This window comes from Scardinius erythrophthalmus, assembly GCF_964197995.2.
Source record: "Scardinius erythrophthalmus genome assembly, chromosome: 19".
In the NCBI taxonomy this organism is placed as follows: domain Eukaryota; kingdom Metazoa; phylum Chordata; class Actinopteri; order Cypriniformes; family Leuciscidae; genus Scardinius; species Scardinius erythrophthalmus.
Window position 1 is genome coordinate 7,722,929 of NC_138239.1, and position 27,325 is coordinate 7,750,253.

Sequence of the window (27,325 nt, forward strand, 5' to 3'; positions counted from 1 at the left end):
TTCTATATGTACATACAGTACTCTACTAATACTGTATGTTCAGTATCGATATACTGAAATATCTGAAAAGCTTCATTTTCACTGCTTATTGCACTTAAACAGTCAAATACACACACAGTAATGTCAGAATGTAAACACAGTCAGTCATGTTTTAAGTGAACGTAAACAGTTGAGAAAGTAAAACGAATGTGTTACAGTAAAATGTGTCCATGACGTGAGTCAGGTCTTAATGTGACAGCAGCCAAATTATGAGATCATATTAAAAATATCTATATGGCAGTTTTTTTCCCATGGAATCGATGTCAAAATTGTGGCCAGTGAAAATGCTGAGTGGCTAGTAACTTTGGAAAACCACCAGCCACAGTGGCTGGTGAGCAAAAACATCAATGTCAAGCCCTGTCTATTATCCTGTCATACCCAAATAGAAAGCGACTGGCTATTTTGCTGATGGTGAACAGATTGTGTGTTTGAGATCTCGGATTGGGATCCTGTCCAAGAGTTGCAAGTTGTTCAGCATCCATGCACCAGTCCTCCTCATTGTCCAGAGGGTTTGTCTTTAGCACCATATTACAGTATATATATATAGTGATGAAGAGGATTTGTTCCAGATTAGATGCCACCTGCTCTGAGAGATGATTGTAGAACAACATGCCAGAAGCTGTAGCCTGCTGAAATGATTGATAAGTACCCACTGAGAATGGACTCATTACATCCCAGCCTCACTAATGAGCTTCCTTTTCCTACAACTGCAAACACGCATCCGAAGCTGCCTGAATGGACTCCAGTTGTTGGCAGCTTTTGGGAGAACTATAAAAAGCTACAGGCATTAGAATAATGGCCCAGCCGTCTGTGTAACCATTTTGTTTGCACAATGACCATATTGTCCAGAAGGATGCAAGACATGTGTCGTAATAGCAGTGGCTGTCAAGCTCCAACCAAAAAAAAGAAAAAAATCAATTAAAAAAAGAAACAGAAGCTGCATAAAAGTGGTTCCATGACTTTTGCACTGTATTCCAAGGTTTCAGAAGCCATGCAATAGATTTCTTTGAGAAATAGACAAAAAATAGCTGAAAATACGTCACCCGTAGCTCTCAAATCCCATTCACTGCCAAATACCACTGGTCCTCACGCCTCTCATTTGTGACATGCCAGGTTTGAATGGGTGCAGAGAGCTACGGGTGACAGGCGCACTCACATTCATGTTGTTCTTTATTACTTTTTTTCTTCTTTTGCAGAACACAAAATATAATGTTTTGATTAATGTTAAAGTCCCCGTGAACCGGAAGTTGCAAACGACTTTTCTCCAGTGTTATGACGTATTTCCCAGTGAAACGGAATATTGAACAGAGGGCAGGGTTTTACTCTAGCGCTCCTCCTCTCCATCTCTGCTCATAGCAGACTAACGGTTTGAGGGGAGTGGTTACGCGTTGCCCAAACCAATTCCTCAAACCTACGTCATCGGAGAAGGTCCTCCAGTGCAGAGGGGAGGGGCATTTTCAGATTTTGATTAAAGATTACCATGGTAAAAAATTTTTTTTTTAAATATTTTCTTGCACGGATTAATTGTTCACCACAAGACTAGTAATATGCGCTAACAAAGTAAATAGGGTCAATTTTGATTTCATGGGGACTTTAACTCCTTTTGTCTATATAATGAAAGTCAATGGGGTCCAAAACAATATTGGTCCCTACTATATGGACAAAAAACAAAAACAAAAAAAACACTGAGAATAAAACTGAAATATCTTCTTTTGTGTTACGCAGAAGAAAAAAGTAATTCATTTCCATTCATCTTGGAAAAAAAAAAAAAAAACTCTATTAATCATTCAAGCAGGGAAACCAGAAAAGCTAGGACTGTGGATACACAAACCGTAAACAACACTTGCTTATCATTTTCACACCAGTCTCACTCACCACAGACAGATTTGATCAAATTCATCACAGATGAGATGAAGATGAGAAGTGTTTGCTTACTTGCATCACTTCAGTTTTCCCTTCTTGTGCACTGGTTCTCTAAGCTAAACAGCCAGAGTGATCTCTCTCTGTCTGTAGTTTTTATGGCCAAAAAGCCACCGACAGTGGTCCAATTACTGCAGAACACCCTGAACTAGTCTGACATACACTTAATGGCAGCTCGACATTGCCGACGACCAACCGTTCACTTGGTGTGTCCCGCCCTTTCGTCTGTTCCTCACATAAAGCTATCCTATGTGCCTCAAACTGTTCTTTTTAATTGTTCTTTTCCACACAGAATTATAGCAGAGCACAAGTTATTGGTAGATTTTGACACATCAAGTTAATTGCTGTTTGAATTGCCTCAGAAACTTGTGGGACATCATTTCTAGACCAGAGTTTAGGAGGTGTGAAGCCAGCAGCCGCGCTAAAGGGATCTCGTCACGTATCAAATTGCCAACAAATGTAAAACTCAACGGTTCAACCCAAGCCCACATTTCTGTGGTGTCTCAGTGGCTGGCCCCATTCGGGGGCCAGTCATATATGGAAGCCTATTTCCAATGTCACGGCCGGCGTAATTCGTTCACCACGTGCACATGTCCATCAGTGTAATCGGCCCCTGTGGAGCGGTGAGGGGGAGTTCGCGCAGGGCCGCCGCTGTGGCGCAGGCATGCCGCTTGGCCCTGGGTGCCATGGAATAGGATCAGCAGTGCAGACATTGTTTCATAGCACTGGAGCCCGAATGTTGTAATTATATCTCTGCTACAAATCACCCATGGAATACTGTGGCTTTGTGCAGCTCTGAATGCTGCATTAAGGGCATGAAGTTCTCCTACAGTATGTTTGTTTTACTTTACTGTATTTGCTGCAAATGGTTTTAGAGGTGCTCCGTGACGCAATCTTGATAATGTGTAGTATTACTCTGAAAGCAGTCTATTTGTTAATGGCTGGTTTGTTAGGTTACTCTGTGTGTGGTCAACTGTGATGATACGATAATGATATGACGAAAGTTCCCTCCCTTTTTCAGTTGTGTTTGGCTTGAAAAACGAGTTGTTGTTGAAGCAGTAACAGCTACTCCATGGTCCTAAGTGCTAAGGCAATATTTTTCGTGATATCAGGGTTAATGACACATTTTTTGTCATGGCCAATTTATTAAAAAAAAAAAAAAAAAAGTAAATTAAAAAAAATGATATATATAGTCACAAGTCATTCAGACAATGGCTTAAATACACATTCTATGATTAGCAAGTTTTTCATTTCTGAATACAAATTAATTAAAAAAAATGTTTAAAGTATAAAATGTGTGGATAATACACTTGATATCATGTTGAAGAAATAATTGTTTTAATAGTTAATTTCTTAAAATTCACATAATTTAATTCGATTTTTGTAAAAAATATATTTGGAGCAACATTTCCCAAATCAAAGTCATGTGGTGTAACCAATATCATTTTTTTTCCTTGTTTGTTTTTTGGACACGTGCTTGTCATTGACCCATCGATCACTTTATGTGCCCTACAATGTTGTATTTCAGCGTCATTGCCTTTGTTATAAAATATGCCTGTTTTGAATTCTCTGCTTCTGCTTATACTTTTATCGTTACTCATATCTTTTTGTTCCACCATGTACCATTTCCAGGTCAAAGTGATGATGCGAATCTGTCCATCTCTGGGGGTTGTGGATTCATCAGAGTCCATGTCCTTTCTGAAGGTGGACACTCGTAAGAAACAACTGACCCTCTACGATCCTTCGGTCAACACACAGCCCACCTCAGTGCATAGACGAGCAGTGCTGCCTGCCCCAAAGATGTTTGCCTTCGATGCTGTTTTTTCCCAAGATGCCTCTCAAGTAAGAGCTACTGTGAAGATGCCTGCATTTCCCTTTGAGTTTTGAAGTGAAAACATTTTGTTAGTGTCAAGAAGATATTTGAGAAGCACACACAGACACACACACACACATTCTTTGCAGGGCATGGGGCTTAATGCAAAAAGGCCTGTTTTGAGACACCATCGTTCTTCAAAGTATGAGCCCAACAGCTGTTTCTTTTAAGTATAGAAAATAGTTTGAATTCCAGACTTGCCTATCTAGCAGCTCATTCACAGTTCATTATCTGTCCTCCAAAGCAGCAATGGCATCCATCTTAAGATAAGTGGCTAACAAATGGACACAAATAGGAAAGAGAAACTTCAGGAGACACACAAACTTGAAGATGATTAAGTGTGAACAATTTAGATTTGACATAGAGCTACTTCAAGACTAATATGGTTGTCATCTTGAAGTACTATGTCTGTAAAGAGCCATAAGAAAAGCCAAATTTTCTAAGTTTAGCTTCAAAATGTATCATAAGCAAAGGTAGGCAGATACATTGTGGTGGCTTCTTCGATTTGTCATTTTTGTCAAATTCTAAAGACCAATGCAAGTTTTGGAACAAATGCTTAGAGTACATGTACATCCGAATTCATAACCATTCAAATATATAGTCCCTTTGACAGTGTGTGCGAATACAGTCACTCGACACATGCAAACTGAAGTATAATTTGGGGTTAAGGCATGGACTGCAATGAGTTTAGTAAAAAATTAATCCAAGATGACAGACAACTTAAGAGAAATGTTAATAAACAATACATTTCATTCTATACTGAAATATAGTAATAAAAAGAAGTTCAACCAAATAAAAGAAATCACAATTTCACCCGATATTTGTTTGGGGTGTAGAGTGTTGTTAGCTTAGCAATGTGCTAACAACAAACTATTAGAATCAGTTGTAAGACTACCCTCTTCTACACTTCATGTAAGGAGCTTAGTTTATGTGACACCTAAGTCTTTTTAAGACAAGTCATTTCACTCGGCGGCCATCTTTGAAACACCTCTCGGGCTTGCAAGTGCAGCTCCAATCTCTTTGAATGGGGAAACATCAAATTCTCTAAAACTTACAATTACACTTCATATTTGAAATCACTAATGAAATCTGACAACAACAGTCTCACACATTTTGTTTCCAAAAGCTCGAATCATAAAAAAAACTTTATAACGGCAGCTGCAGTGACGCAATGACTTTACCGATCGGCGATTGGCTCTTTTTTTTAGAAGGCGGGGCTTATTCCACCATATTGCACGTTGCACTTTCTCCCATTCATAAATAATAGGAGTGAACTGTCTTTCTGTATATTAAGTCTTTGGTGGTACTCAAAGTTTCTGCCTATGAAAAGGGATCCAAATCATTCATTTTGGAGGTGTCTGTTTCAGTTAGCATGTTTCTGAGCAGTTCCCTATGTAGACCGAGGACAGAAAAGCAATTCACTGGGTTTAGGAACTAAGCTGTGAAATATACTCTGATTTTTAGTAAACTCACATGCACAAGGCAAGATATAGACACCAGCCTATCGATTATGAGTTCCTTTACTCAGGGCCAGCAGAAAGCTTTTAGATCTCAGCACCAGCCCAGTGAAGTCGTGTAACTGTAAATCCTCCAAATCTAGCGTGTGTGTGGTTTAGTGAGAGCATGGGGACATATTTCTTAGCAAAGCACTGAGCTGTTGTTCTGTCTTTTGTGAGAATGTGTGTGTGTTATGATGTATGGGAGGAAATTGCTGCAGTCCCAAATTGTCTCCAGGGACTTGGGCTAGTGGAACAGATTGTAGCGTTATGGCCGCACAGTGCAGCCAGTGTAAAACCCCACATGTCTGATGAATCTGTGATGAGGAGCTGCCTCGTTGATGCTTTCTGTGTTTTTTTTCTTCTTTTTTTTTCTGCGGTTACAATTTTTTTTGTAGTGAAAAAATCAATGATCTCCGGATCAAAGAAAAGATGAGGTACTTTCCTCTCTGCCAAAAAAAGGTTTGGTTACATTTCACAGCTCAACTGAATGTTGAAAACCATTAGAACATTGAGTATTAAGACTACGATGTGCACTGTTGATTAAATAAACAGTTCTTAAGACACAGTCTTAACATAGTGGCTAAGTTTATGCAAATGGTCCCTAGGTCTAAAATTAATACTGAACAAGCAAATTAACTTCGCAGAGTAAATAAAACCAGTTGGCTGGTAACTTGCAGTATTGGAAACGGCAGTATAGTACATGGTTTCACCTATACCATCACAAAATGTTTGACCCTGTCCTGTTGGAAATGTTGGACTTTATTCAACAATTGCTAAATAATGATGCCATGTGTTAACTGATAAGAATACCAGATCTGAGTGTTAAGTGTTCTGCTTCCCACAGGCTGAAGTTTGCTCAGGGACTGTGGCTGAAGTTATTCAATCAGTGGTCAATGGAGCTGATGGGTGTATTTTCTGCTTCGGTCATGTCAAAGTCGGTAAGTTATTCTTAATGTTTGGAATTTAACTGAATATGACAGCCACTGATCTTGCACTTCACTGATTGCAAGACACTTAGGCCTAGATTTACCAAACGACAATTTAGCGTGAGAGCGCAATTCCAAAAAAGTGCAGATGGGAGTGGAAAGTTCTGTGTGTGATCTACTGACAGTGCACAAATTAAAGAACACAGACACAGCCGAATAATTTACATAATGACCAATGCAATCTACCAAGAGCAGCGCAGATTAGCGGCTGGTTTAAGACATGCTTTTTTTGGGCGGTAAATAATGGTGCAAATTCCAGTAAATTGATGAGCGCAAATTTAGTAAATCACCTTGCATGATTCATTTAAATACTCTCCTCCCATAAATTTAGAGTCTGAAAGGTAAATTCCTACAAATGCATAAGGTCAGCCGCAAAAATAGCGCTAGTTTTTCACCGCGTCTTTAGTAAATCCTGGAAGTAGTTTTTAACGTCAAAAGAGGGTTTGCACTGGACCAAGCTGTTAGTAAATCAGGCCCTTATATATCTAATATTAAGACTGAAGATCAAAAAAGTTTTTCTTTTCAGAAATGGCAAGTGTGGGGCATTCAAATCTGTGTGTGTGTGTGTGTCTGAATGAGAGGCCCGAGGCTAGAGAGTGTAATTAAAAGCTGACTAATCGACCCTCACAGTAGACTGTACTATTGCCAATTATGCCTGTAAGACATTTCAATGGCTTCCTTCATTATTTACTACATGTGGTCTCAGCGCTTAAGCATTATTTATGACTCTTTTAAAGCAGGACTGTCCATATGGAACAGTATTATCGCTATTTTTTTTTTATGGATATAAATTATGCTCTAAACATGGTGTTTTTTAACTTCTGTACTGTATCAAACAGAATATTTAAAGGTATGCAATTTTTTTCATTTTTGTTATATTCTCTTCACATCCTGATAGCAATCAATAATAGAAGTGTAATAGAATTTTAACAAATATTTAAAAAAAATTCATATATCTTCTATGGAAGTCCAGGACCAAAAAATGTTCTTCCAAATGTTCGGACCGAATGCAATGCTACTATGTCAGCCACCGAGCACCACCATTGTGTTGAAAGAAAAACAGACTTTTAGAGAATAAAATTACACTTCAAACCAGATGCAATTAAGTAAGAATGCGATTTCCCAGAATTTTTGCATTCAGTGTCGACAAATTACTGAATGCAATGCAGTCACAGCCAATCATGTTTGATGGCTATGTGGAGCTTGATTTTGGACCAATGAGATTTTTGGGTGGGTCCAACCAGCATGACACAGCAGAAATAGAAACCAAGCAGTTGACAATGTATCACATTCGCAATTGGTGTAAGATTTTGTTGAGGCTTTTGATTATTTTTCTAATAATAATAACAATTATAATAAAGTGTCTGTAAGGGTACAGCAAAAATTAATTCATGAATGTACAAATTCAGACTCATCAGATTCTATTCAAGTACTAAAAATGTGTAATGAAATCAGGAGTAGAAATACCTGTACTTGAAACAGCTCATTGAGTGCTCATCATCATCTTGGCAGAATCAACAGCTTTCTCTCTCTCTCTCTCTCTCTCTCTCTCTCTCTCTCTCTCTCTCTCTCTCTCTCTCTCTCTCTCTCACCAGGCAAGACATACACCATGATTGGCACAGACAGCTCCATGCAGGGCCTTGGCATTGCGCCCTGTGCCATCTCCTGGCTGTTCAAGCTCATCAACGAGCGCAAGGAGAAGACGGGCACGCGATTCTCGGTACGGGTGTCAGCCGTGGAAATCTACGGCAAGGACGAGAGCCTGCAGGACCTGCTTTCTGATGTCCCCACAGGCAGTCTGCAGGACGGCCAGTCGCCTGGGGTCTACCTGCGTGAGGACCCCATCTGTGGCACACAGGTCAGTAACTTGATGTCAAATTTAGCCTCGTGTTCCTGATGAAGCACCCCCAGTCTTGCTTGTTATGTATTAACATACAGTAAGTGAAAATAAACAGTTGTTGCCAATTTGTTGCCGATAAAGGCTTTTCAACAATACAAATAAATGAAAGCAAAAACAACAACACAAAGTAAAAATAGAAACACAGCAAAAAAAATTTATTATCCATTGGCAAGGCTGTAAGTACAGTTTGGAAATGACAAAATAGATATGGTTTTTGGCAGTTATTATTATACTGTAAACATTTATTATACTTTTTATATTTTATATGTATTCTTTTTATAGTGTTTTTTGGTCAATTTTGTACAAATTTTTTATTTTGTTATATTTTTTAATATTTCACATTTTTGTATTGTAATGTTTTAATATTTATTATACTATATATAAATTACATTTATAAAATATTTTATAATTGTCTAAAATTTTACTATATAAATATATTTTTTTCAGGTCAGTAAGATTTTGTTTTAAAAGAAATTTATAATTGTATTCAGTAAGTATGCAATTAAATGAACATATATGTAATATATTTATTTTACGAGACTGTAGAGAGTCTATTTTTGGAAAGAGAGTGGGGAATGAGATCATTGTATCATATTTGTTCTGTCAGTTGAGTAGTTTTCATAGGTTTTCACTGCACCTCACTTAACAGTAGAAGTTATGACAGAATATTTTTAGCTGATTTTAATCACAAAATCTCAAATTAAAGGCCAGATGTTGTGGTGGTGCTTTTTACTCAGTGCACCATCAGGATCCATCTGGGTGAGCTGCTGCTCTGTTTCCCCCTCCCCCTTTTACCTTCCTCTGGAAGGGGGTAAATATCAGGAGGGGGTAGGTAGTGTTTGGGGGTAGGTAGAGGGTAGTTAAAAGCCCTGCCAGGTGTTGGCATCAGATGTTGTTTTTTTGGGGGTCCATATGAAGCAGCAGATCAAAGACTGCCTAGAGGCCTGTGAAGTTCAAATCTGGGGAGTGGGCCTGTACGCCCATCACTTCTCCCAGCATTCTCTTCTCTTTTTAGTTTTAGAGCGGCTCGTTGGCCACAGGCGGTTGGCGAGCACTGCTGGAAAGTGCCCGCTATTTTTCTCAAGTAGGGCTGCACGTTTTCAAGTTTTTCATTAACCGTTAACCGAGGCCCTTAGCGGTTAATACTCGGTTAACCATAGTGTGCGCGCCGCAACCCCGAGATAGGCAAAATTTGCGGGTGGGACATGTCCCCACCACTATTTTCTAAGGTCGATATTGTCACCACTTTTGAAACATCTCGCGGCATGAATACCAATACAAATAAACAAAACATCTTCAGTTAACTAGCAGAGCATTCATTTCGTTCGTTTTTTTTTTTTTTTTTAGGCGATCTAGCGCTGAAATGTTTTGTTTTTTAAATCAAGTGATCAAAGTGCTCGTTGCCGCTGCGATCGAGAAGGGGCTTGTAAAACGTGCTGAGGTATTATTAATTCGTGGCCACAACAATTCACCTGATACTGATAAATATTCACCAATTCACAAAAAAAAAAGGAATAAAAAGCTGTAGTCGGCCTTCACTGAAGAGCTATCTTCACAGGGACGAAAAACAGTTTAATAATTATTATTAATTCGTGGCCACGAAATAATTCACCTGAATATTCACCAATTCACAAAATATAGGTCTTTAGCATTCACTAATTAATAGTATCAAACTGTTTTTGGCCACGTTAAATCAAAATGAGGGAGGGAAATAGTTCAACGTGTCCACGATTTATTAAAACGAGGGAACAAATAAGTCGTCGTAACAACTAATTATTTAGATCAGTGGACAGGGCGCATAAGAACAAACAGTGAGAGAGCCCCGGCCGCGCGCGCGCGCACTCTCACCGCCTTCAAACAACACGAGCGCTGTATTGCTCTCTCTCCCTCGCGCATATCAACACAGTAAAAGGTCGGAAGACCGATTGTGTTTTATAGATTAGTAGTTTGTTCATATAAAGTGTTTGATTAGCAAGTACATGTTTAGGAAATGCATAATACAAATTGTATGGGTTAATGTAACGGTAAACGGACTCTGCGGGTAAAACTGTTGTGATGAAACTGCGCATGCGCGGGGTAAAACTGCTGGTGTAAAGCTGTGGCTCTGCGGCTCTGCAGACAGATATTATTGTGCTGCGATCAGTGGCGCGGATACTGACTGACTATATTTGTTTCTGGCTCGCGCACAGCCTTCATTCTCGGACGCGCGCTTTCTTTGCCCGCTTCATATTAGAAAACTGGTCTAGCGGTCTCTGGCGGTGCAAAAATGTATTACAACTAAATTCAATGCACACCATTGACGCCACTTAACCGAGCGAAATGTTTCACTCGGTTACGCAATTTTTAACGGTTAATCGGTTAATCGGTTAACCATGGACACCCCTATTCTCAAGGAACCTGCTTTTGATGGCTGCTTTTTGAAATATACAACTGATTAAGTCAGTGTTTTGTCACATTGAAGATATTTAAGCATAGTAGGAAAATCAAGGATGAATTTCCAGTTGTCCAGAATTCAGCCTAATTGCTTGTTTCTTTGAAGAAGACCATAAATGTGCCCAACACCTCATCTTATTTTTTCCATGTGCCCTCTGCCCTCTTTATCCACCACTCTCTCTCATCAGTAATCCTACTCCCTCTATGGGTGTGTTTGTTTCTCTGATTGCCCCAGAGACTCTATTTAATTGCCTAGAACTTTGTAAAGAGGCTCAGTTATCTCCAACTAGGGATGAGCCAAATGACAATAGACTGAAAAACAGTACAGTTTGAAATTTACACGTTAAGATTAAATCTGACCTTTAAAAACGACTTTAATGGTTTAAGTAGTGATTGTAGTCATAATAACACCTGTTACTGTAATTTTTAGTGTGATCACATGATCACACTTTTTAGTTAAAAAAATTCTGTAAATTACTGTAATATTCCATAGTAAATTATATGATAATTCATAGATTTTACTTCCAAAAGCATAACTTTTAACAGTATTTTACTGTTAAAATGTCTATTGTATGGTAATTTAGGCCCTGTTTACACCTGGTATTAAGATTTTGCGGTTTGGGCGATCGGATCACATGTAGACGAGGGCGACATATTCGCGTTTACACCTGGTGTTTTAATTCATCTCTATTGTCCACTTTCAACCACTTCTGATCTGATTTCTTCGAGGGGAGGATCTATGGGCAGGTAAATGTATGTTTTTTTTTCCAGATCTTTCGAACTAATGAACAAAATAAGCTCATGCAATTTACATATGAACGCACCGAAGACAACGGAAAAACATACAGCTTTCATTTCTGCTCTGATCGGCGCAAGATCACGCAGAACGCTGCGTTATAAATCAGGAATGGTAAGAGAACATTGTGCTTGGTACGTTTTTCGTCTTCAAAACAAACTTGGTGTCTACAGCAGACAAAATTGAAATCCCGTCTGGCTGCCGCGCTTCCCGGGATCTTTACACGGGAGAGCAAGTGGTCTTTTGTGGCTGTTCGAACGCATTCGACCACATGAATGCATTTTCAACTACTTCCGGAAGTGGTCGAAAGTAGACAGAATAAATCCCACACTTACCCACACATAGACTTCAACATCCTTTTCATCTTTCAGCTCCAGAACCAGAGCGAATTAAGGGCTCCCACTGCAGAGAAGGCCGCCCTGTTTCTTGACGCCGCCATCGCAGCACGAAGCACCAACCGGCCGGATGCAGATGAGGAAGACCGGCGCAACTCGCACATGCTGTTCACCTTACACATCTATCAGTACCGCATGGAGAAGAGCGGCAAGGGTGGAAGTAAGTCTTGTGTTTGCACTGTGTGAAATGATACTGCTACTTTTGACGCCTCTGCATGTTCTAAATCGATTATACTCAGTCTAGTCTAATTTCTTCTCCTCCTCCTCATTTACCCAGTGAAAGGAAAAATGCATCTCAAGCTTATTATTGTAATAGCTGTGATATTACAGGCTAAATCAGTGAGTTACCAGAATCCCTTCAATTTTCCTCTCGCTCTATCATGGTAGGAGGGAAATCAATCATGTCTGCTTTGACCACTTCATTAAACTTTAATGGGAATTTTAACAGAGAGTAATAATTCATGAGCAGCTAACAGCTCTAATCATAGCAGAGGTACCTGTCACTACGCCATCACGGTGCTAATTTGCATAGGTAAATACAGTGTTGGTCACTATCTTTTAACAGTGGAATTGCCATGGAAGCATCTTTGAATGGCTTCATCAAGTCTTCTGATTTCAAAAGCTGATTTTAAAATTGCAAAGGGTAGACAAAAACGGCTAGGAATGGAGTAAATAGGTTCCTCCTGCTTATCACAATCGTAATGATATAGTGTTTCAAGGTCTAACATTTCTCATAACATCTTGTGTAATAACAGTGTATTGTCAATTTACCCTTTGTCATTCTGTATTCTGTGTTGTGTGTTCTGCCATTGTGTATGAACAATGTCTGTTATTCTTACTAGTAGTTATTTGCTAGACATAGCTGAGGATATAATCATCGGAACAGTTCCTCATCTGTACAGCACCCAGATGTGCATGCATTTAACCTTTTGTTACTCCAAGTGTATATCAACGGTCTGTTATAGTCATAGGGAAAAGAATGAGTAGACAGCACATCACAGACTCACATGTGTATTTATGTCTCATGTTGTGCATAATATGAATATAGGTGTTTATCTATGCCAGGTTGCTCTGTCTTTGAATCATAGTGGGCTGCGCAACTTACTCATGAATAAATCACACACAGTCTTGTCAGCCGCAAGTCTTCTCTGGGGGTGTTTATTAATATGTCTGTGCATTTGCCACTCCTCGCTCTGTCCGACACTACCCCAGTGTGGGAGTGTCATCAGCGTGGTATGACCACACTGACAGCAGCTCAAACTGTCAGTGACATCACTAATGAGTGGGGCTGACAGTGTATTTTTATCTTCCATTACAAGGATGGCTAAGCTGGTATTTTTACCGAATGAGGTATTACCTCTCATTTTCTCTCTCTCGTTTTTTTCCTCCAGTGTCTGGTGGTAGGAGCAGATTGCATCTGATTGACTTGGGAAGCTGCGAGAAGGTGCTTTGTAAGAGTAGGGACGCAGGAGGAGGTCTGTGTCTGTCTCTCACTGCTTTGGGAAATGTCATACTGGCTTTGGCCAACGGAGCCAAACACGTTCCATACAGGTAAGAAAATGTAAATAAGATATTGAAATGGGTCCTTTTGCTTAAAATGTGTAGATATGGTGCTAGCATCTTTACTATAATTTTTTCTACTAGTAATCAATATTGACAAATTGACATTTATGACAACCGACTAGCATAACTGCCAAGTGGAATATTGCATAAAATATAAAGTATTTTTGTAATGTCAAATACATCACTTATGCAGGTACGGCCATTAGCAGAATGTTCATGATAATTTTGAACATGTGCTTGGATCTGTCACGTTTACGTTGAATATGTTATGCTGAAGCATTTGCACTTAATCAAAGATGCCAGCAACAAGCTTGAGCCTGTGATCTTTGTGCTGACAGGTTTATTGTCTGACTGATGCACTGCTGTTTATCTGTATTTTGCTGAGATCATAGATGATGAGCTCATAGATCATACATCTCTTTTTAAAATAAAAACTGATATCTTTTCAGGATCACATGCACCATATTTCTCGCCTTTCTAAAACCTATGCACATTTGGAAGAATTGCAATATAGACATTTTTGTAGCTTTTTGATTAATATCATGGCAGAAGAGTTTAGTGAACCTTTCGATGGTTCTGCAGTTTTAGAGAACATTTAACGGCCAGACTCCTTCAGTATTTGAGTAAACAGCTCACTTTCTGCTGACAATCTATCAACCTGTGTTTATGCTGACAATGAAAATGTATTTTTCTAGGGATAGCAAGCTCACAATGTTACTGCGAGATTCCCTGGGGAACATCAACTGTAGGACAACCATGATTGCTCACATCTCTGACTCCCCTGCCAATTATGCTGAGTCTCTTACCACCATTCAGCTGGCCTCCCGAATCCATCGTATGAGGAAAAAGAAATCCAAGGTAACTTTTTAGAACTAGAATTAAAGAATTCAAGAACTGAATAGAATTCAAGATAATAATCGTGATAATAATTGTATATTCCACTTAGAAGATTTCAATCCGATTAAAATTTTATACCATATTTTTATACCAAACAAAATCAACTTTTATTTTAGAGATAACAACATAGAAATATGTTTAGTGAATATTAACAGCAACAATGATTAAGATTATAATTGAGTATCATAAGTTTCATTGTTATGGGACACAGAAAAAGTCATATGATATATTGACCTTGAGGTAGTCCTGCAACAGCTAAATGGTTTTGAAAACTTTACTATATAATTAAGCAGTCATATTGTTGTCTTGGGATTTGTATACGACTTGCCCTCAGAGTACAGTCAATGCATCAGCTGCTTAGACATAACAAAATGTGTTTGTCCATAAGTTTTGACAAAGTTACAACAATACCATTACATCAGAGTTCCAGAGTTATTTTTTATTTTTTGTCTTTGTCAAGTATGCATCAAGTTCTTCTGGAGGGGAGAGTTCCTGTGATGAGGGAAGGATCCGTCGACCACCACATTTGCGGCCCTTCCATCCCCGGACTGTGGCCCTTGACCCAGATCTACCATCATTCCTCAGTGATCCTGACTATTCTTCAAGCAGCGAGCAATCATGCGACACTGTAATTTATGTTGGCCCTGGTGGTGCTTCCATCTCTGATCGAGAACTTAGTGACAATGAAGGACCCCCTGCCTTTGTTCCTATCATCCCTTCTCTTAACCGTAAGCAACGAGGGAAAGAAGGGCCAGTTGACCATGATCACTTCAAATGTAACACCTTTGCTGAGCTTCAGGAGCGATTAGAATGTATTGATGGTAGTGAGGAACCTACAGCCTTTGTTGGTGAATCTGGAGAAAATTCTGAAAGCCCTAAAATGGACCGTAGTGCAACCAAGTTGAAAGAAGGCTCTAGTTGCATTTCAGTTTCTCCCAAGACTCCTACCAAAGCACTCTCATCAACACAGGACAGCATATCCCAAAAGTCAATTTATGTGGCCAATAAACTGCCCAGCAGTCCAAAACACAAATTAGAACATCCCAAATTGCAAAGTGCCCAATCAGACAAAGATCTCAGAGACATGTCTGAGAGTGTGTGTAGGACAAGTGCAGATGGTGAAAAGGTGCAAATGGATACTAGATCCCTATGTACTCCAGGAAAACCAATAGTATCCCAAAACTCAGAGCCTGTGGTTAGGGAAAAGGTTTTTTTCAATAAAAAGTTACCCAAGCCTGCTCCCCCACCGCCACAACAAAGAGACTATGGCAGGCTCAGTAGTGAAACTGAAGAAAAGTCTGCTACAAGGATACCACCAATTGGGATGAGCCATCAAAAAAGAGGTGATTCAAATGAGAACTCACCTGTCAAAGTCCATCATCTTAATCCCAGGACTCCTGGGGAAATGAGGTCCAATCTTAGGGAGAGGTGCATGGAGAAGGACATATTGAGGACAACTGTAACCCTCAAACAGCCAGTGGAGCTAAACGGAGAGGATGAGCTTGTATTTACTCTTGTGGAAGAGTTATCAATTGGTAGCATTGTGGACAATGGGAGGCCCTCAAGTATTGTGAGTTTCAATAGTGATTGCTCATTACAGGCCCTTGCCTCAGGGTCACGACCAGTAAGCATCATTAGTAGCATCAATGATGAGTTTGATGCCTATACATGCAATGTTGGTACCTCTGAGGCAAACATTAAAATGGTGGCTCCATTACAGGATAAAACCTTTGCTTCGCTTGGCAGTCGTGGTTCCTCTATCACTTCGTGGCTCAGTGAAGTAAGTGTCTGTACTCTGGAGAGTGAAGGTGCCCAATCATCAGATGTCTTTCTCCCTCAAGGTACTCATACTGGTCTAGATAGCAGTTTCTACCTTGATTCTCTAAACATGATCCAAAGCAGCCATCAAAAGCAACCCAAGAACTCTTTGAATGATAGTGGCTGTAGCTTCTCAGATTTGGACAGCGACAGTGCTGTATCAAGCAAACTTTCACTTAACAACTGCCCATCTTCTCCAGAGGCCCCACAACTATCTGCCAAAAATTTGCCAAAACTTGCAAAGGCAAATACCATTCATTTAGCTGATCCCAAGTCCTTTCAAGACTCTCAAGTTGTTCAGTGTAGTCTTTCCAAGAAATTAAAACCTACCTCATCTATAGCCCATAGTAGCAGTATCAGTGGAACCAGCTCCAGTAGCAACTGGAGACGTGAGCCACCTAGGCAAGACTGCATCCCAGATCCATGGCACCGAGTAGATAGCTCATTGGAGTCTTCTTTAACTTCTAATTCAAGTTCTTCGTCCAGACTGGTAAAAAATGGAATGAGTGGAATTCCTGCAAGAAAAGCAGGCACAAGCAGCAGTGTACCTCGAATGCCCAAAACACTGGGGTCAAACCCGTCCCAAAGGGTGGTGGACGGATGTGAAAAAACCATCAACAACAGGAAAATGGAGTCCCCAAGCAGGATGCCACAGCTCAGACGAGGTGCAACAACGCTTGGGATAATTCCAGTCATCCATCCGTCCATTGATGTCAAGCTTGCGCAAGATATTGTTTCCTCAACAAACAGTTTGAAGTTCTCCTCTTTAGGAAAAAGTGGAAAAGCAAGCAAGCAAGAGGAAAGTATGTCAAAACCTGGAAATGTATCACCACCTCCACCTCCAGTTCGCAAATCCAGTTTGGATCAAAAGAATCGAATCCTGTTTCCCTCAAGTGCCTTAAAGTCTGCTTATGATGCAGGAAAGTCTTTAGCACCAAGGGCTACAGGTTTAGAGGATGACATTGATATTTGCTCTAGGGGTGATTCAAATAGTTTAAGAGCATCTAACTTAAAGGCAGAACATAGTTTGATAAAAGCAACCTCCAGTCTCAAAGCTAGAGGAGCTAGAAGTGATACAGGACAGCTTTATGGGAGCCAGATATCTCTAAACAGATGTGACAGTTTATCATCTTTGGGGTCTAAACCTGCTCTTAGTCGAGAGAACAGTGGTGCTAGTCTCAATAGCAAGTCAAGCAAGTCTGTCAGTAGGTTTGGATCACCTGTTTCCACCTCTTCCCCAATTGCTACCTCTCCTCCTTCTTGTATAAACCCAGTAAGCACTGTAAAAAATGGAATTGTCAAAGGCAGCCTTAATGCAAGACCAATACCTGCTAATGCCAACAAAGCTCGTACATTATCTGCAAACAACTCCAAAGCCCTTAGCTCATCCACTAAATCTCTTGTGGCACCTGCAACAAGGAATGCCAACCTTCCTCCTTCAGGAAAGACTGCGTTACCTCGAGCAGCAGTAGGATGCAATGGTAAATCCACAAGAGGGACTATCATGGGTACCAAGCAAGCAATGAGGGCAGCAAACAGCCGTGTTAGTGAGTTGGCATTGGCCAACACTTCTGGGAAACACACAAGGGGCTCAGGTGATTCAGACAGTGGCAATGACAGTGGAGTTAACCTTAATGATGACAAGCATACCCCAATCCCCATTCTTCCATCTCCATATAGTAAGATCACAGCCCCAAGAAGACCTCAGCGCTACAGCAGTGGGCATGGAAGTGATAACAGTAGTGTGTTAAGTGGGGAGTTGCCTCCTGCTATGGGACGAACTGCACTTTTCTACCATAGTGGAGGGAGCAGTGGATATGAAAGCATGATCCGTGACAGTGAGGCTACTGGTAGTGCTTCTTCAGCCCATGACTCTATGAGTGAGAGTGGGATGTCCTCCTCTGGTCGCACAAGGATCTCCAAAGCACCCAAGAAGAGGTCAAATGGTGAGTAACACCTGTTGTTTTCTATGAAGACATCAAGTGTTTGATAAGGATATATTTCTTTTGTACTTTTTATATATGCCTGTCATGAATTGTGCTATACTGAAGTCCACACAACTCTTTCTGAGAGCTAATCTGGCTATGAAACAGTGACATTTTATTACAGTTTTATTGTATAAATATGTGCCTATTTAAGACAGTTAATTCTAACATCTGCTCATCACATGCAGTTTAGTAGGTTTGAATCTCCATCCAGCCTGCATCCTCAGTATATTTGTAAAGCACTGGTATACTATCTGTACTTTATTTCTTTATGTATTTTATGTAGACAGAGCTTGCTTTATTTTTCTTTACCCATCCATCTTTTAAACTACTCTTTTTTTCGGTGTCCCAATTACATTTGAACTTTTCTGTTTTCACATATTTACTTTGTCTCTTCATGGATCAGGCCTCCAGAGGCGGCGCCTCATCCCAGCTCCCTTACCGGACACTTCTTCCCTGGGGAAGTCTGGGACCACGGGCCAGTGGGTGGACCTTCCCCCTATGTCCGGACCATTGAAAGAGCCTTTTGAGATCAAAGTGTATGAAATTGATGACGTGGAACGGCTTCAGCGTCGAAGACAGGAGAAGACAGATGAGGTTAGTATGGAATTTCGGGTTGTTGTTTTTTTAGAAACTGAGATCTGGTGAGATCCAGTTAAGTGCATTTAAATTTAACTTTAGTCTTTTCTCATGGGAATGTAAAATATGTGAGATATGTGTTTACATCGTACAGAGAGTAGTTAAAATGTAAATTGATTAATTACTATGTATTATAAGTTTGCACAGTGCATAGCAGAGATGCCAGATACCATTTTTTCTCGCTAGTAGCTTCCCAAAGATTGCTTTGATCTAGGTTGGGTTAGATTATCTAATCTAAAGAGCAATATTTTTAGGTCAGCAATATGCTTTATGTATCATATTCAAACTCTATACATTGAATAAAGGTTTTGGCTTTTTGCTTCTTATTAACAGTGTAATGATAATGTTGGGATATATGTATGCTGGTTGAAGATTGTATCTGAAAAGGAAATACCTTTTTGGTTACATTTGAAACACTGGAGGGATGAAAAGTTAACTATCTGAAATTAATTAGTTTGGGGGTAAAACTGCAGGAGAGAAATTCTGTAGTAAAATAATCTGTTATCGTTTCTATCATTAAATTGGCAGGGTGAAGTTATTAAATAGATTTAAGAAGATTATCCTCAATTTGTCTGTCAGTGTTTTTAAGGCCAGTTGGTATTGCAATGGAATCATGTGCCGAGGTATTGTAGCATTATTGGATAATAGGGGTTCATGTATGTTGTGTATCTCCACTTAGTATAGATTCTTACATCCTTTTCCTCTTTGTTACAACAGTCATTTCAGGAGGTTGAGAAGGTATATTCAATAATTCGCATAAATGTTGAAGTGAACCAGACTGTAATGTGAGAAAGCTTATATTCTTCCATTATAATGCCTGAAAAAATCACAGTATTATTATAGTTCTGTATCCTATGGTTCTTTTGTGCAGCAAATGTCATGGAAAGGTTAAAGCAATTTAAGGAATCAGCATTGTACTATTTTTTTCTTCTTCTAATCAATCCTGACAACACAGTGAAATGCAGTCTCACTCGATAAGCCCAAAATGATTTTACCTCATTCTTACAGTCAAAAAAGTCTGTGGCATGGAACTGTAATTTTAACCATCATGTCCAACTTCTGTCCACAGGGCCTGATGTATTTTAACACTAAATTGAAGGTTCTTGAGAAACGACAGCAGCAAATCAGAGATCTCACAGCCAAGCATAAGACTCTGAAAGAAGAGTTGGAGGACACCAAGTCTAGACTAATGATGGATTCCAGCAAGTGGATAGGAGAGTGTAAGTATTTTATCTTTACACTAGTTTGGACACACTAACTTGTGACTGGTAGTGCTTCTAGTAGACAAAGGTGAAAGTTCATTCTAAATACTTCCAGTCCATTTCATGAAATAACATTGTTCTGGTTTGTTTCACAGTTGAGGTGGATCAGGATTTGGATCAGGAGTCGCAGGAGTACTTCGAGGCATTGGAGCAGGCTACGGCTGAACTGGAATACTGCGTCAACCTATGCAAGTCTCGCGTCATGATGGTGACCTGCTTCGATATTCGAGTAGCATCTGACGTGCAGGAAGGACCGCGAGAAGTTGAGGTTTAAGAACGCGACGTGGTGATCGATGGATAACGAGAAAGAGATGGAGGAAGACAGGACCCTGGATGTCTGAAAGGAAGGATAATGAAATGTAGCAGCCGGTCCAGTGATATCGAGAAAACTCATGGATCAAAGGAATGACCTTCATAATAAGATGGAAAACTGAATTCTGCATGAAGTAGGAACTTATTATCTTCTGGAGAAGACAAAACTGTTCTGGTTATATGCAGTGCCTCATAACAAACATGGAATAGACTTGCTTAAAACGAAAGCCAACAAGCTTTGATGCGTTTGACGCATTTCCTTACCCAAAGGAAAAAGAATCATTATTCTCACTTACCGAAGAGTTATTCAACCACGCCACAAAGTGCCTTTTTCATATGACTGTTTTGTACATTTGTTGTCAATCATTATTTTTTCTACTGGTGCTAGTGCTATGACCAGCATACTCAAGCCGAACCATTTTTTTTTTTTTATTGCATTGTATAGTGTATTTATATGAACTTACTGTGTGTGAAATATAATTTTGGGTGCAAAAGGAGAGCAATAAGCTGAACTTCCATGCTTTGCCTTTGCCTCCTGAACTATCACCTCTGTCAGCATATTGTTATTAAACCTTTTGAGCCTTATGTTGTATTTGTAGTTACTGTCGGAGTGTTTTTATATCTTTCAAAGGTCTTTTAAAATCTTTTTAAGGAACACGGTATCACTCAGCAATTGACAGTCATATGTGATGCAAGCCAGGTTTCATTAAAGTGTTTGGTTTGGTTTCTTTGGCTCCAAACCTTTCAAACTGTACTGATAATGGATGCATGTGCACCTTTAACATATTTATTTCCCAGAGAATCCTATAGGTGATTTGAATTGGTACTACGTTTGCTAAGCCACATTGAATGTACATTAAAGCATTTTAATGAACAGCACAAAAATTCCCAAGAATTGAAATCTTTAGCATTGTTATTGGTTCTTATCACATAAATACATGCAAGTCAGTGTCATTGTTATGCCTGCGATGGATGCGTGTTCCTAGAGAGGTGCAATCTATTAAAATGCAGATTGGCCTCTTGTTCTTGTTTACTTTAAACAGACACTTTGGCAAATGGGATTCATTAGTGTAACCTGACATGTCTAGCTCAGCCTTTCTCTGTAGACACACTGTGTGCTGCATTAAAAGAGCTGTGGTTGTGATTAAAGAGGGGTGAGGTGACATTTGTGCGGTACAGGAAGGACTCTTTTCCATAACTTTTCAGATAACAGCATCCTAAAAGTAACCATAAAAATATCTGATGAGATTTTAAACACTGTGGCCCGCTCAATGGCATTTTTTATGCTATTTGATGCATATTGGATGCTAAAATACACCTTTTTTATAGACTAAGGGAACGTTGATGCTGTCATAAAAATATTGACTGACAGTCCATGTCTTCAAACATTAATAAAGTCCAGTTCATGATGCATTGCAGTTTTTTTAAAATACACTGTGGATGTACATCCAAGCCTTAGACCTATGCATCCATGTAATCATGGTCTTGAACAAACAACCTCAGCAACTGCAACAGGAAGCATGTAGCACAGATGACTGTCTCAATGACTAGCCTTCACAAGATCTATTATCAATATTTTCAGCGCTCATTGTGCTGTTTAATAACTGCTGTAAAAGACCACCTGCATTTCTTTGATGTCAAAGACGCCATTACAGAACTTTGCTGGTAAAAGTGATTCAGTGTTTTGTAGCTGCCAGAATGACTTTCCTGTTACTTGTCTATCAAAGGCCACGAATGACCTTTAGATCTCATTTGACATTTAAGAAAATCAAAACCTTTTCTTGGATTTATTTACCTGTATAAACACTCTCAGGCCCTTTTTCAAGATGCTGCGTGAGATTTGTATTTTTTTCTAGAGTTTATTCTTCATCTTTGAATTTTGTATTGATTATGCTGGCATTCACTACACTTTATGAACATGGGTTTAAAAGACACCAAACTGAAACTTTTTTTTTTGAATGAAAGCTGCCAATGTATGTTGCGTCATGTTTCATATCAAATCATATTTTCTAACTTTTTTTGTTTGTTTGTTTTGTAAAGAATTTTCTGACCCTCTGTATAAATGTATTATATGGCAGCTTGGGATAACACTGTTTTTCTTGTGAATAAAAATGTCCTTCTTATTTGTCTTTGTCTGTCCATTTCTTTGAAACATTTCTGTGTCTGGAATATTTACTTCATCATTAAGATGTTTCTTTGTCATCTTTGAAATACAAATGAAGATATTTTTAATGTAATGTGAGCGATTTCTGTCCCTCCATTGACAGCTACACAGCTCCTACTTTGACTCTTCAAAAAGTTCAGAAAGAGGTCGTAAAAATAACCCATATGAATTGAGCAGTTTAGTCCAAATTGTCTGAAGAGACAATCACTTTACATGATGAACAGACTGAATTTAGGCTTTTATTCACATAAAAACATTCATCAAATCATATGAGTATATCAAATATATAAATATAAGATACTGATATAATACTGAAATATTATTACATGTATATGTTTGATACATTTTATATGTATCTTTTTCTTGAAGTCCATTGCCTAGCTATCAGGTCTGCAATCTCGTCAGTCACTGGACTAAATATTGTGGCACATTGCAAAGCAGCATGACCGTTGCACTCAAAGACTAAAATTACCAGTGCAGATTTTGGTGTCTGAATGTATTTAATTATCATATCAACAATGCATCCCTAACGGTTTCTTTGTAAATAAAGAACACTTGTGTTATGTTCCATGTTTACATCTATATTATTATGAAATGCCTTTCAAATATGGTAAATGTCAAGGACAAACCTATGGCTAAACTAAACTAGTATATAATATATCTGCCCGAAGTTTAGTTCTGTTTCTAAGTATTGAGCCTTATTAAATCGTAAATAGTCTGTTGAGTATTAATACACACTAAGCTGAAATCCAATCCAATGCTGAGCTGCTATTAAAAACACACTGGAATTCCAGTTTATAAATCAATCACCCCAGTTTCGTTTACCCATCTTGGTAAACACAGCGAGACACAGAACTATATAAAGAATGAGCGACATGTCAGCAATCCACAGGTGTTGGAGATAAATATATAGAAAGTGATGAGCTGTGTCTGCAAACCAGCACACAAAAACACATCCATGCGTTCAACATGGCCCTGTCACCTCGTAACCTGCTCTGAGTTCCACACACGAATACTCTATTTGATTGGGCGTACACACAAACGCACGTCCATGGGAATGATTACTACGAAAAGCACAGCTCTTGCCATTTATCAACCTAACAATCTAAGATAACAATTTGGTTTTCTTCTACAAAGAGGTTGTGTATGGTTCAAGTATTTTTCAGTGCACACTGCTCATGCAAAAGATACAAGGCCATCATTTAAAATAAAATGCTGGTCTTTAACCAATCCGCACAGCATGCTAATGCTAGCAGGTTACATTGTACATATGTTGACATCTCCCTGGGCCCATAATTCCCTCACCCTTTCTGTCTTCATTCAACTGAAAGCAGCAGTAATGATTTGGCTATTGTGTTGGAGCAGCTGGTCACTGTATCGCTAATCAAATCTGTAGCCTTTAGCATAGCGAGCCCTGAGTGCTTTTTGACAGCAGGAAAGAACGCCAAATCACTCCAATGACAATGATTAAAATGTACACACAATTTATTCAGGGACTCTGATGTGTATTTTTGTGTCAGTTATTGCTCGTATAATCACCATAACTGGGAGAGACTATAGGGCTATAGTTTCTGGGCATATTACCACAGGATTTTTTTGATACTTTAAAGCTTATGTCTCATCTGCTTAAAATCCATTTAAAGGGATAGTTTACTTAAAATGTCATCATGCAGGCCTACATTATTCTTACCTTCATGACGTTCCAAACACGAATACTTAAATGTCTTAAACCAATACTTAAATCTCTCATCAAAACTATCAACTGGCTTCAGATAGTTTGGAATATAGTGCAGGTTGAATGAACTTGTTTTTAAAGTGTGTTTTTGTCCTGATTGAATGAAATATTTGTTTTAAAGGGATAGTTCACCCAAAAATTAACAGTTTGTCATCATTAACTGTATGAGGTACTTTCTTATGTTGAACACAAAGATATTTTGAAGAATTTTGGTAACCAAACAGTTGATGGCACTCATTGACTTCCATATAGGAAAAATAAATAAGTCAGTGGCTGTAAACTGTCTGGTTACCAACATTCTTCAAAATATCTTCTTCTGTGTTCAACAGAAGAAAGAAACTCATACAGGTTTGTAACAACTTGAGGGTTAGTAAAAGATGACAAAATGTTCATTTTTGGGTGAACTATCCCTTCAATATTCTTAAAAATTGAGAGTGCGTAAATGGCCAAATTTTAATTTTGGGGTTAACATTTAAACTCTGTGTGAAACAGAAGTTGCGACCTACTTCATTTCAATATTGTGATGTATTTTCAAGTGAAACTTGAACTGAATGAGTGGGTTTAGCGCACATCCTTGCCATCTAGATCGCAGCAGACTGACGGTTGGAAGGATGTTCTGTCAAACTGACGTCTTCAGAGAAGGAACGCCAAGGGGAATGCGATTTTCAGATTTTGACTAAAGATTACGGAGACAAACAATGTGGATTAACTTAGTTACACGGATTAATTGTTCACCACAAGACTAGTAATGTGAGCTAACAAAGTAAAAAGGCCATATTTGGATTTCATGGAGACTTAAAATTAAGGGTCTGTTTACACAACACTGTTTTTTTTTTTTTTCAACCAAAAAAACTGAAAACTTTTTGTGTTTTGGTGGTTCATTTACACGACAACGCGTTTTGGGGGCCTGAAAATGCAAACTTTTGAAAACGGTACCATTATCGTCTCTGTGTAAACTACAAAAATGTGAATTTGTGAAACCAGTGACGGCATACACATGCATATAAGTGTTCAGTTTACAGGCAGGAATTGTTTCTTTACAAAGTGACATCTCCAACTACTGGCCTGGCATAAATAATACAGCGTTTTTAGTCGTTTTTGGGGATCTGTGTGAATGGGGATCATTTTGACAATGTTGTCTTCTGTATACAAAAAAACGCAAAGGAATAACGTTTCTGCTTATAGAAGGCTACATCACTGTTGTGTAACGGTCCCCTAAATGTCATATTTTGAGTTAACAATTTTATTTTTATCATGTTATTGTGATATAATGTTAAACTTAGACTATTACATTCATATGTCAAAACACAAAATCTTGGGCTGATTTTAAACCAGACATCTTTACTCTAAAACTAAACATTTCATGTGGCATAGACTATCAAATAAATTCTATTCATGAAAAGGTACTGTATGTGTCAAACTTGAGAGTATCATTTTTTTCCTAATGTGATTATTAAAACTTAAATTATGTTATTATTAGCTTATGTAAAAGAACAGCTATGCAACATTTAGCAAGCATTTGTGTACTGTTGGGAATGGGATTTGATGCAAAAGTCTAAAAGGTGACAGCAACTCATGAAAATAAGAGATATACGGTAGATGCTGAAAAACTGTGCCTACAAACCAACCCTAGTGTGTATGTGAACACAATATTTCCTTGTTTTTTACTGCATTTTCAGCAGGTACTAGATGATAGTACCCTCAAGATAGTAGAAATCATATTTGTCACAGTCATGTCATATTTCCTGTTGAGTTTATATCTATTCATGCTCATGCATTATTAACTTATGTAGCAAACTTCTCTGGTACCTCTGTGTGTCTTACCACTTCAAATTCTCAAACCCTTCCAGCTCTCACTAAGGGATCTCTGAACTCTACCCATCAGAAAAGGACCCGTTATTACTGAGACATTCTGAATTTGCTGTAGGGAGATGTGCCACACTGCTGAGTCTTTGGTTTTAAAGGGCCATTTTGACCCTGATGCTGAAATGAGAACCTTTGGACGCTCCTGCAGGGTATAGAACGTGATGCACAATACAATGAGGAGGAGTTCAGAGAAAAGTTAGGAGGAACCATAGCAGTCAAAGGCAATTCAAGATATATTCAATTGAGTTTGAAGTGTGAAATTAATTTTTTTAGAAACAATTTTCACTCAGAAATTACTATTAAATTTCACAAACAATTACAAAGTAATGGCAAGTAACACACTGAAATAAAAAAAAATTCCTGTAAAATTGACTCCAATAATCTTTGTTTTGAAGAGCTCTATCAGAGTTCCTCTGAAACCCTCCACCTCCCCCAGCACCACCTGCCTAGATCTGCTATGGGATTTAAGCTGGGCCTAAATTAACACAAGCGCCAGATGCGAGTAAAATCAGTGTTGGCGAGTATGAAACAGTGTCACTTGCCAGTTGGCCGGTAACATTTTTATTAATTCTAACAATGCATGAATGTCAACAAACATGAACGACACTCAGGACAGTTGACGAGCCAGCGCTACATCGTCACAAAAGCCTTATCAATTTAAATATTCAAGCACAAAAAGACTCGAAAGGGAACTAATTTCTTTACTTACGTGCTCTGTGGAAAGTTTTGTGTGCGGCTGTGCGCACAAATCCAAAGCACACGCCCAGAAAGCCGTGTCTAAGACAGCGTGCAAATACTAAACTGAGCTCTCTTTCACGTCTTCTTACATTTGAGCAGACAAATTCACACAAAATGATGTCAATAAATAGCGAGGATCCTAGTATAACATAGTCGCTTATGTCTCAAGTGACAGTAAACAGTTGAGAAAGTAAACGCATGCGTTCAGTGTCAGTATTAGATCTGTGCTTTCGATCTTAAAGTAACAGCAGCCTAATATCCCTGCTGCTGTCTGTGTTTTTTAATGTAAATCAAACAACAAAGGACAAAGAAAAAATGACTCACTGCTCTTGACAGAATAACTTTTGTAACTTTAATAAGGCTTAATGTGTACTTAATGTGGCTTAGTGCACAAGTTGTATGAACCACTTCTATGGTCCTCTTTTTTGAGCAAATATTAAACCGTTTTGATTTTATATATTTTGATATAATATTGAACCTTTTTTTATTACATGGAAGAAAATAA

At 38.8% G+C, this 27,325-nt stretch overlaps 1 protein-coding gene across 1 annotated transcript in view; it reads left to right on the forward strand.

Annotated features, from left to right (window-relative positions):
* Positions 1-22,440, forward strand: part of kif26ab (kinesin family member 26Ab) — a gene marked incomplete at its 5' end in the record, with an annotated part of 95,459 nt that extends 73,019 nt beyond the window's left edge. The window contains 10 exons of the mRNA XM_081393954.1: positions 3,592-3,801; positions 6,176-6,269; positions 7,913-8,175; positions 11,818-12,001; positions 13,233-13,392; positions 14,100-14,262; positions 14,762-18,065; positions 18,511-18,701; positions 19,813-19,963; positions 20,101-22,440. Coding sequence (XP_081250080.1) covers positions 3,592-3,801; positions 6,176-6,269; positions 7,913-8,175; positions 11,818-12,001; positions 13,233-13,392; positions 14,100-14,262; positions 14,762-18,065; positions 18,511-18,701; positions 19,813-19,963; positions 20,101-20,279 — 4,899 coding nt within the window. The 3' untranslated portion in view covers positions 20,280-22,440. The remainder of the gene's footprint in view (positions 1-3,591; positions 3,802-6,175; positions 6,270-7,912; positions 8,176-11,817; positions 12,002-13,232; positions 13,393-14,099; positions 14,263-14,761; positions 18,066-18,510; positions 18,702-19,812; positions 19,964-20,100) is intronic.
* Between the last annotated feature and the right edge of the window lie 4,885 nt (positions 22,441-27,325).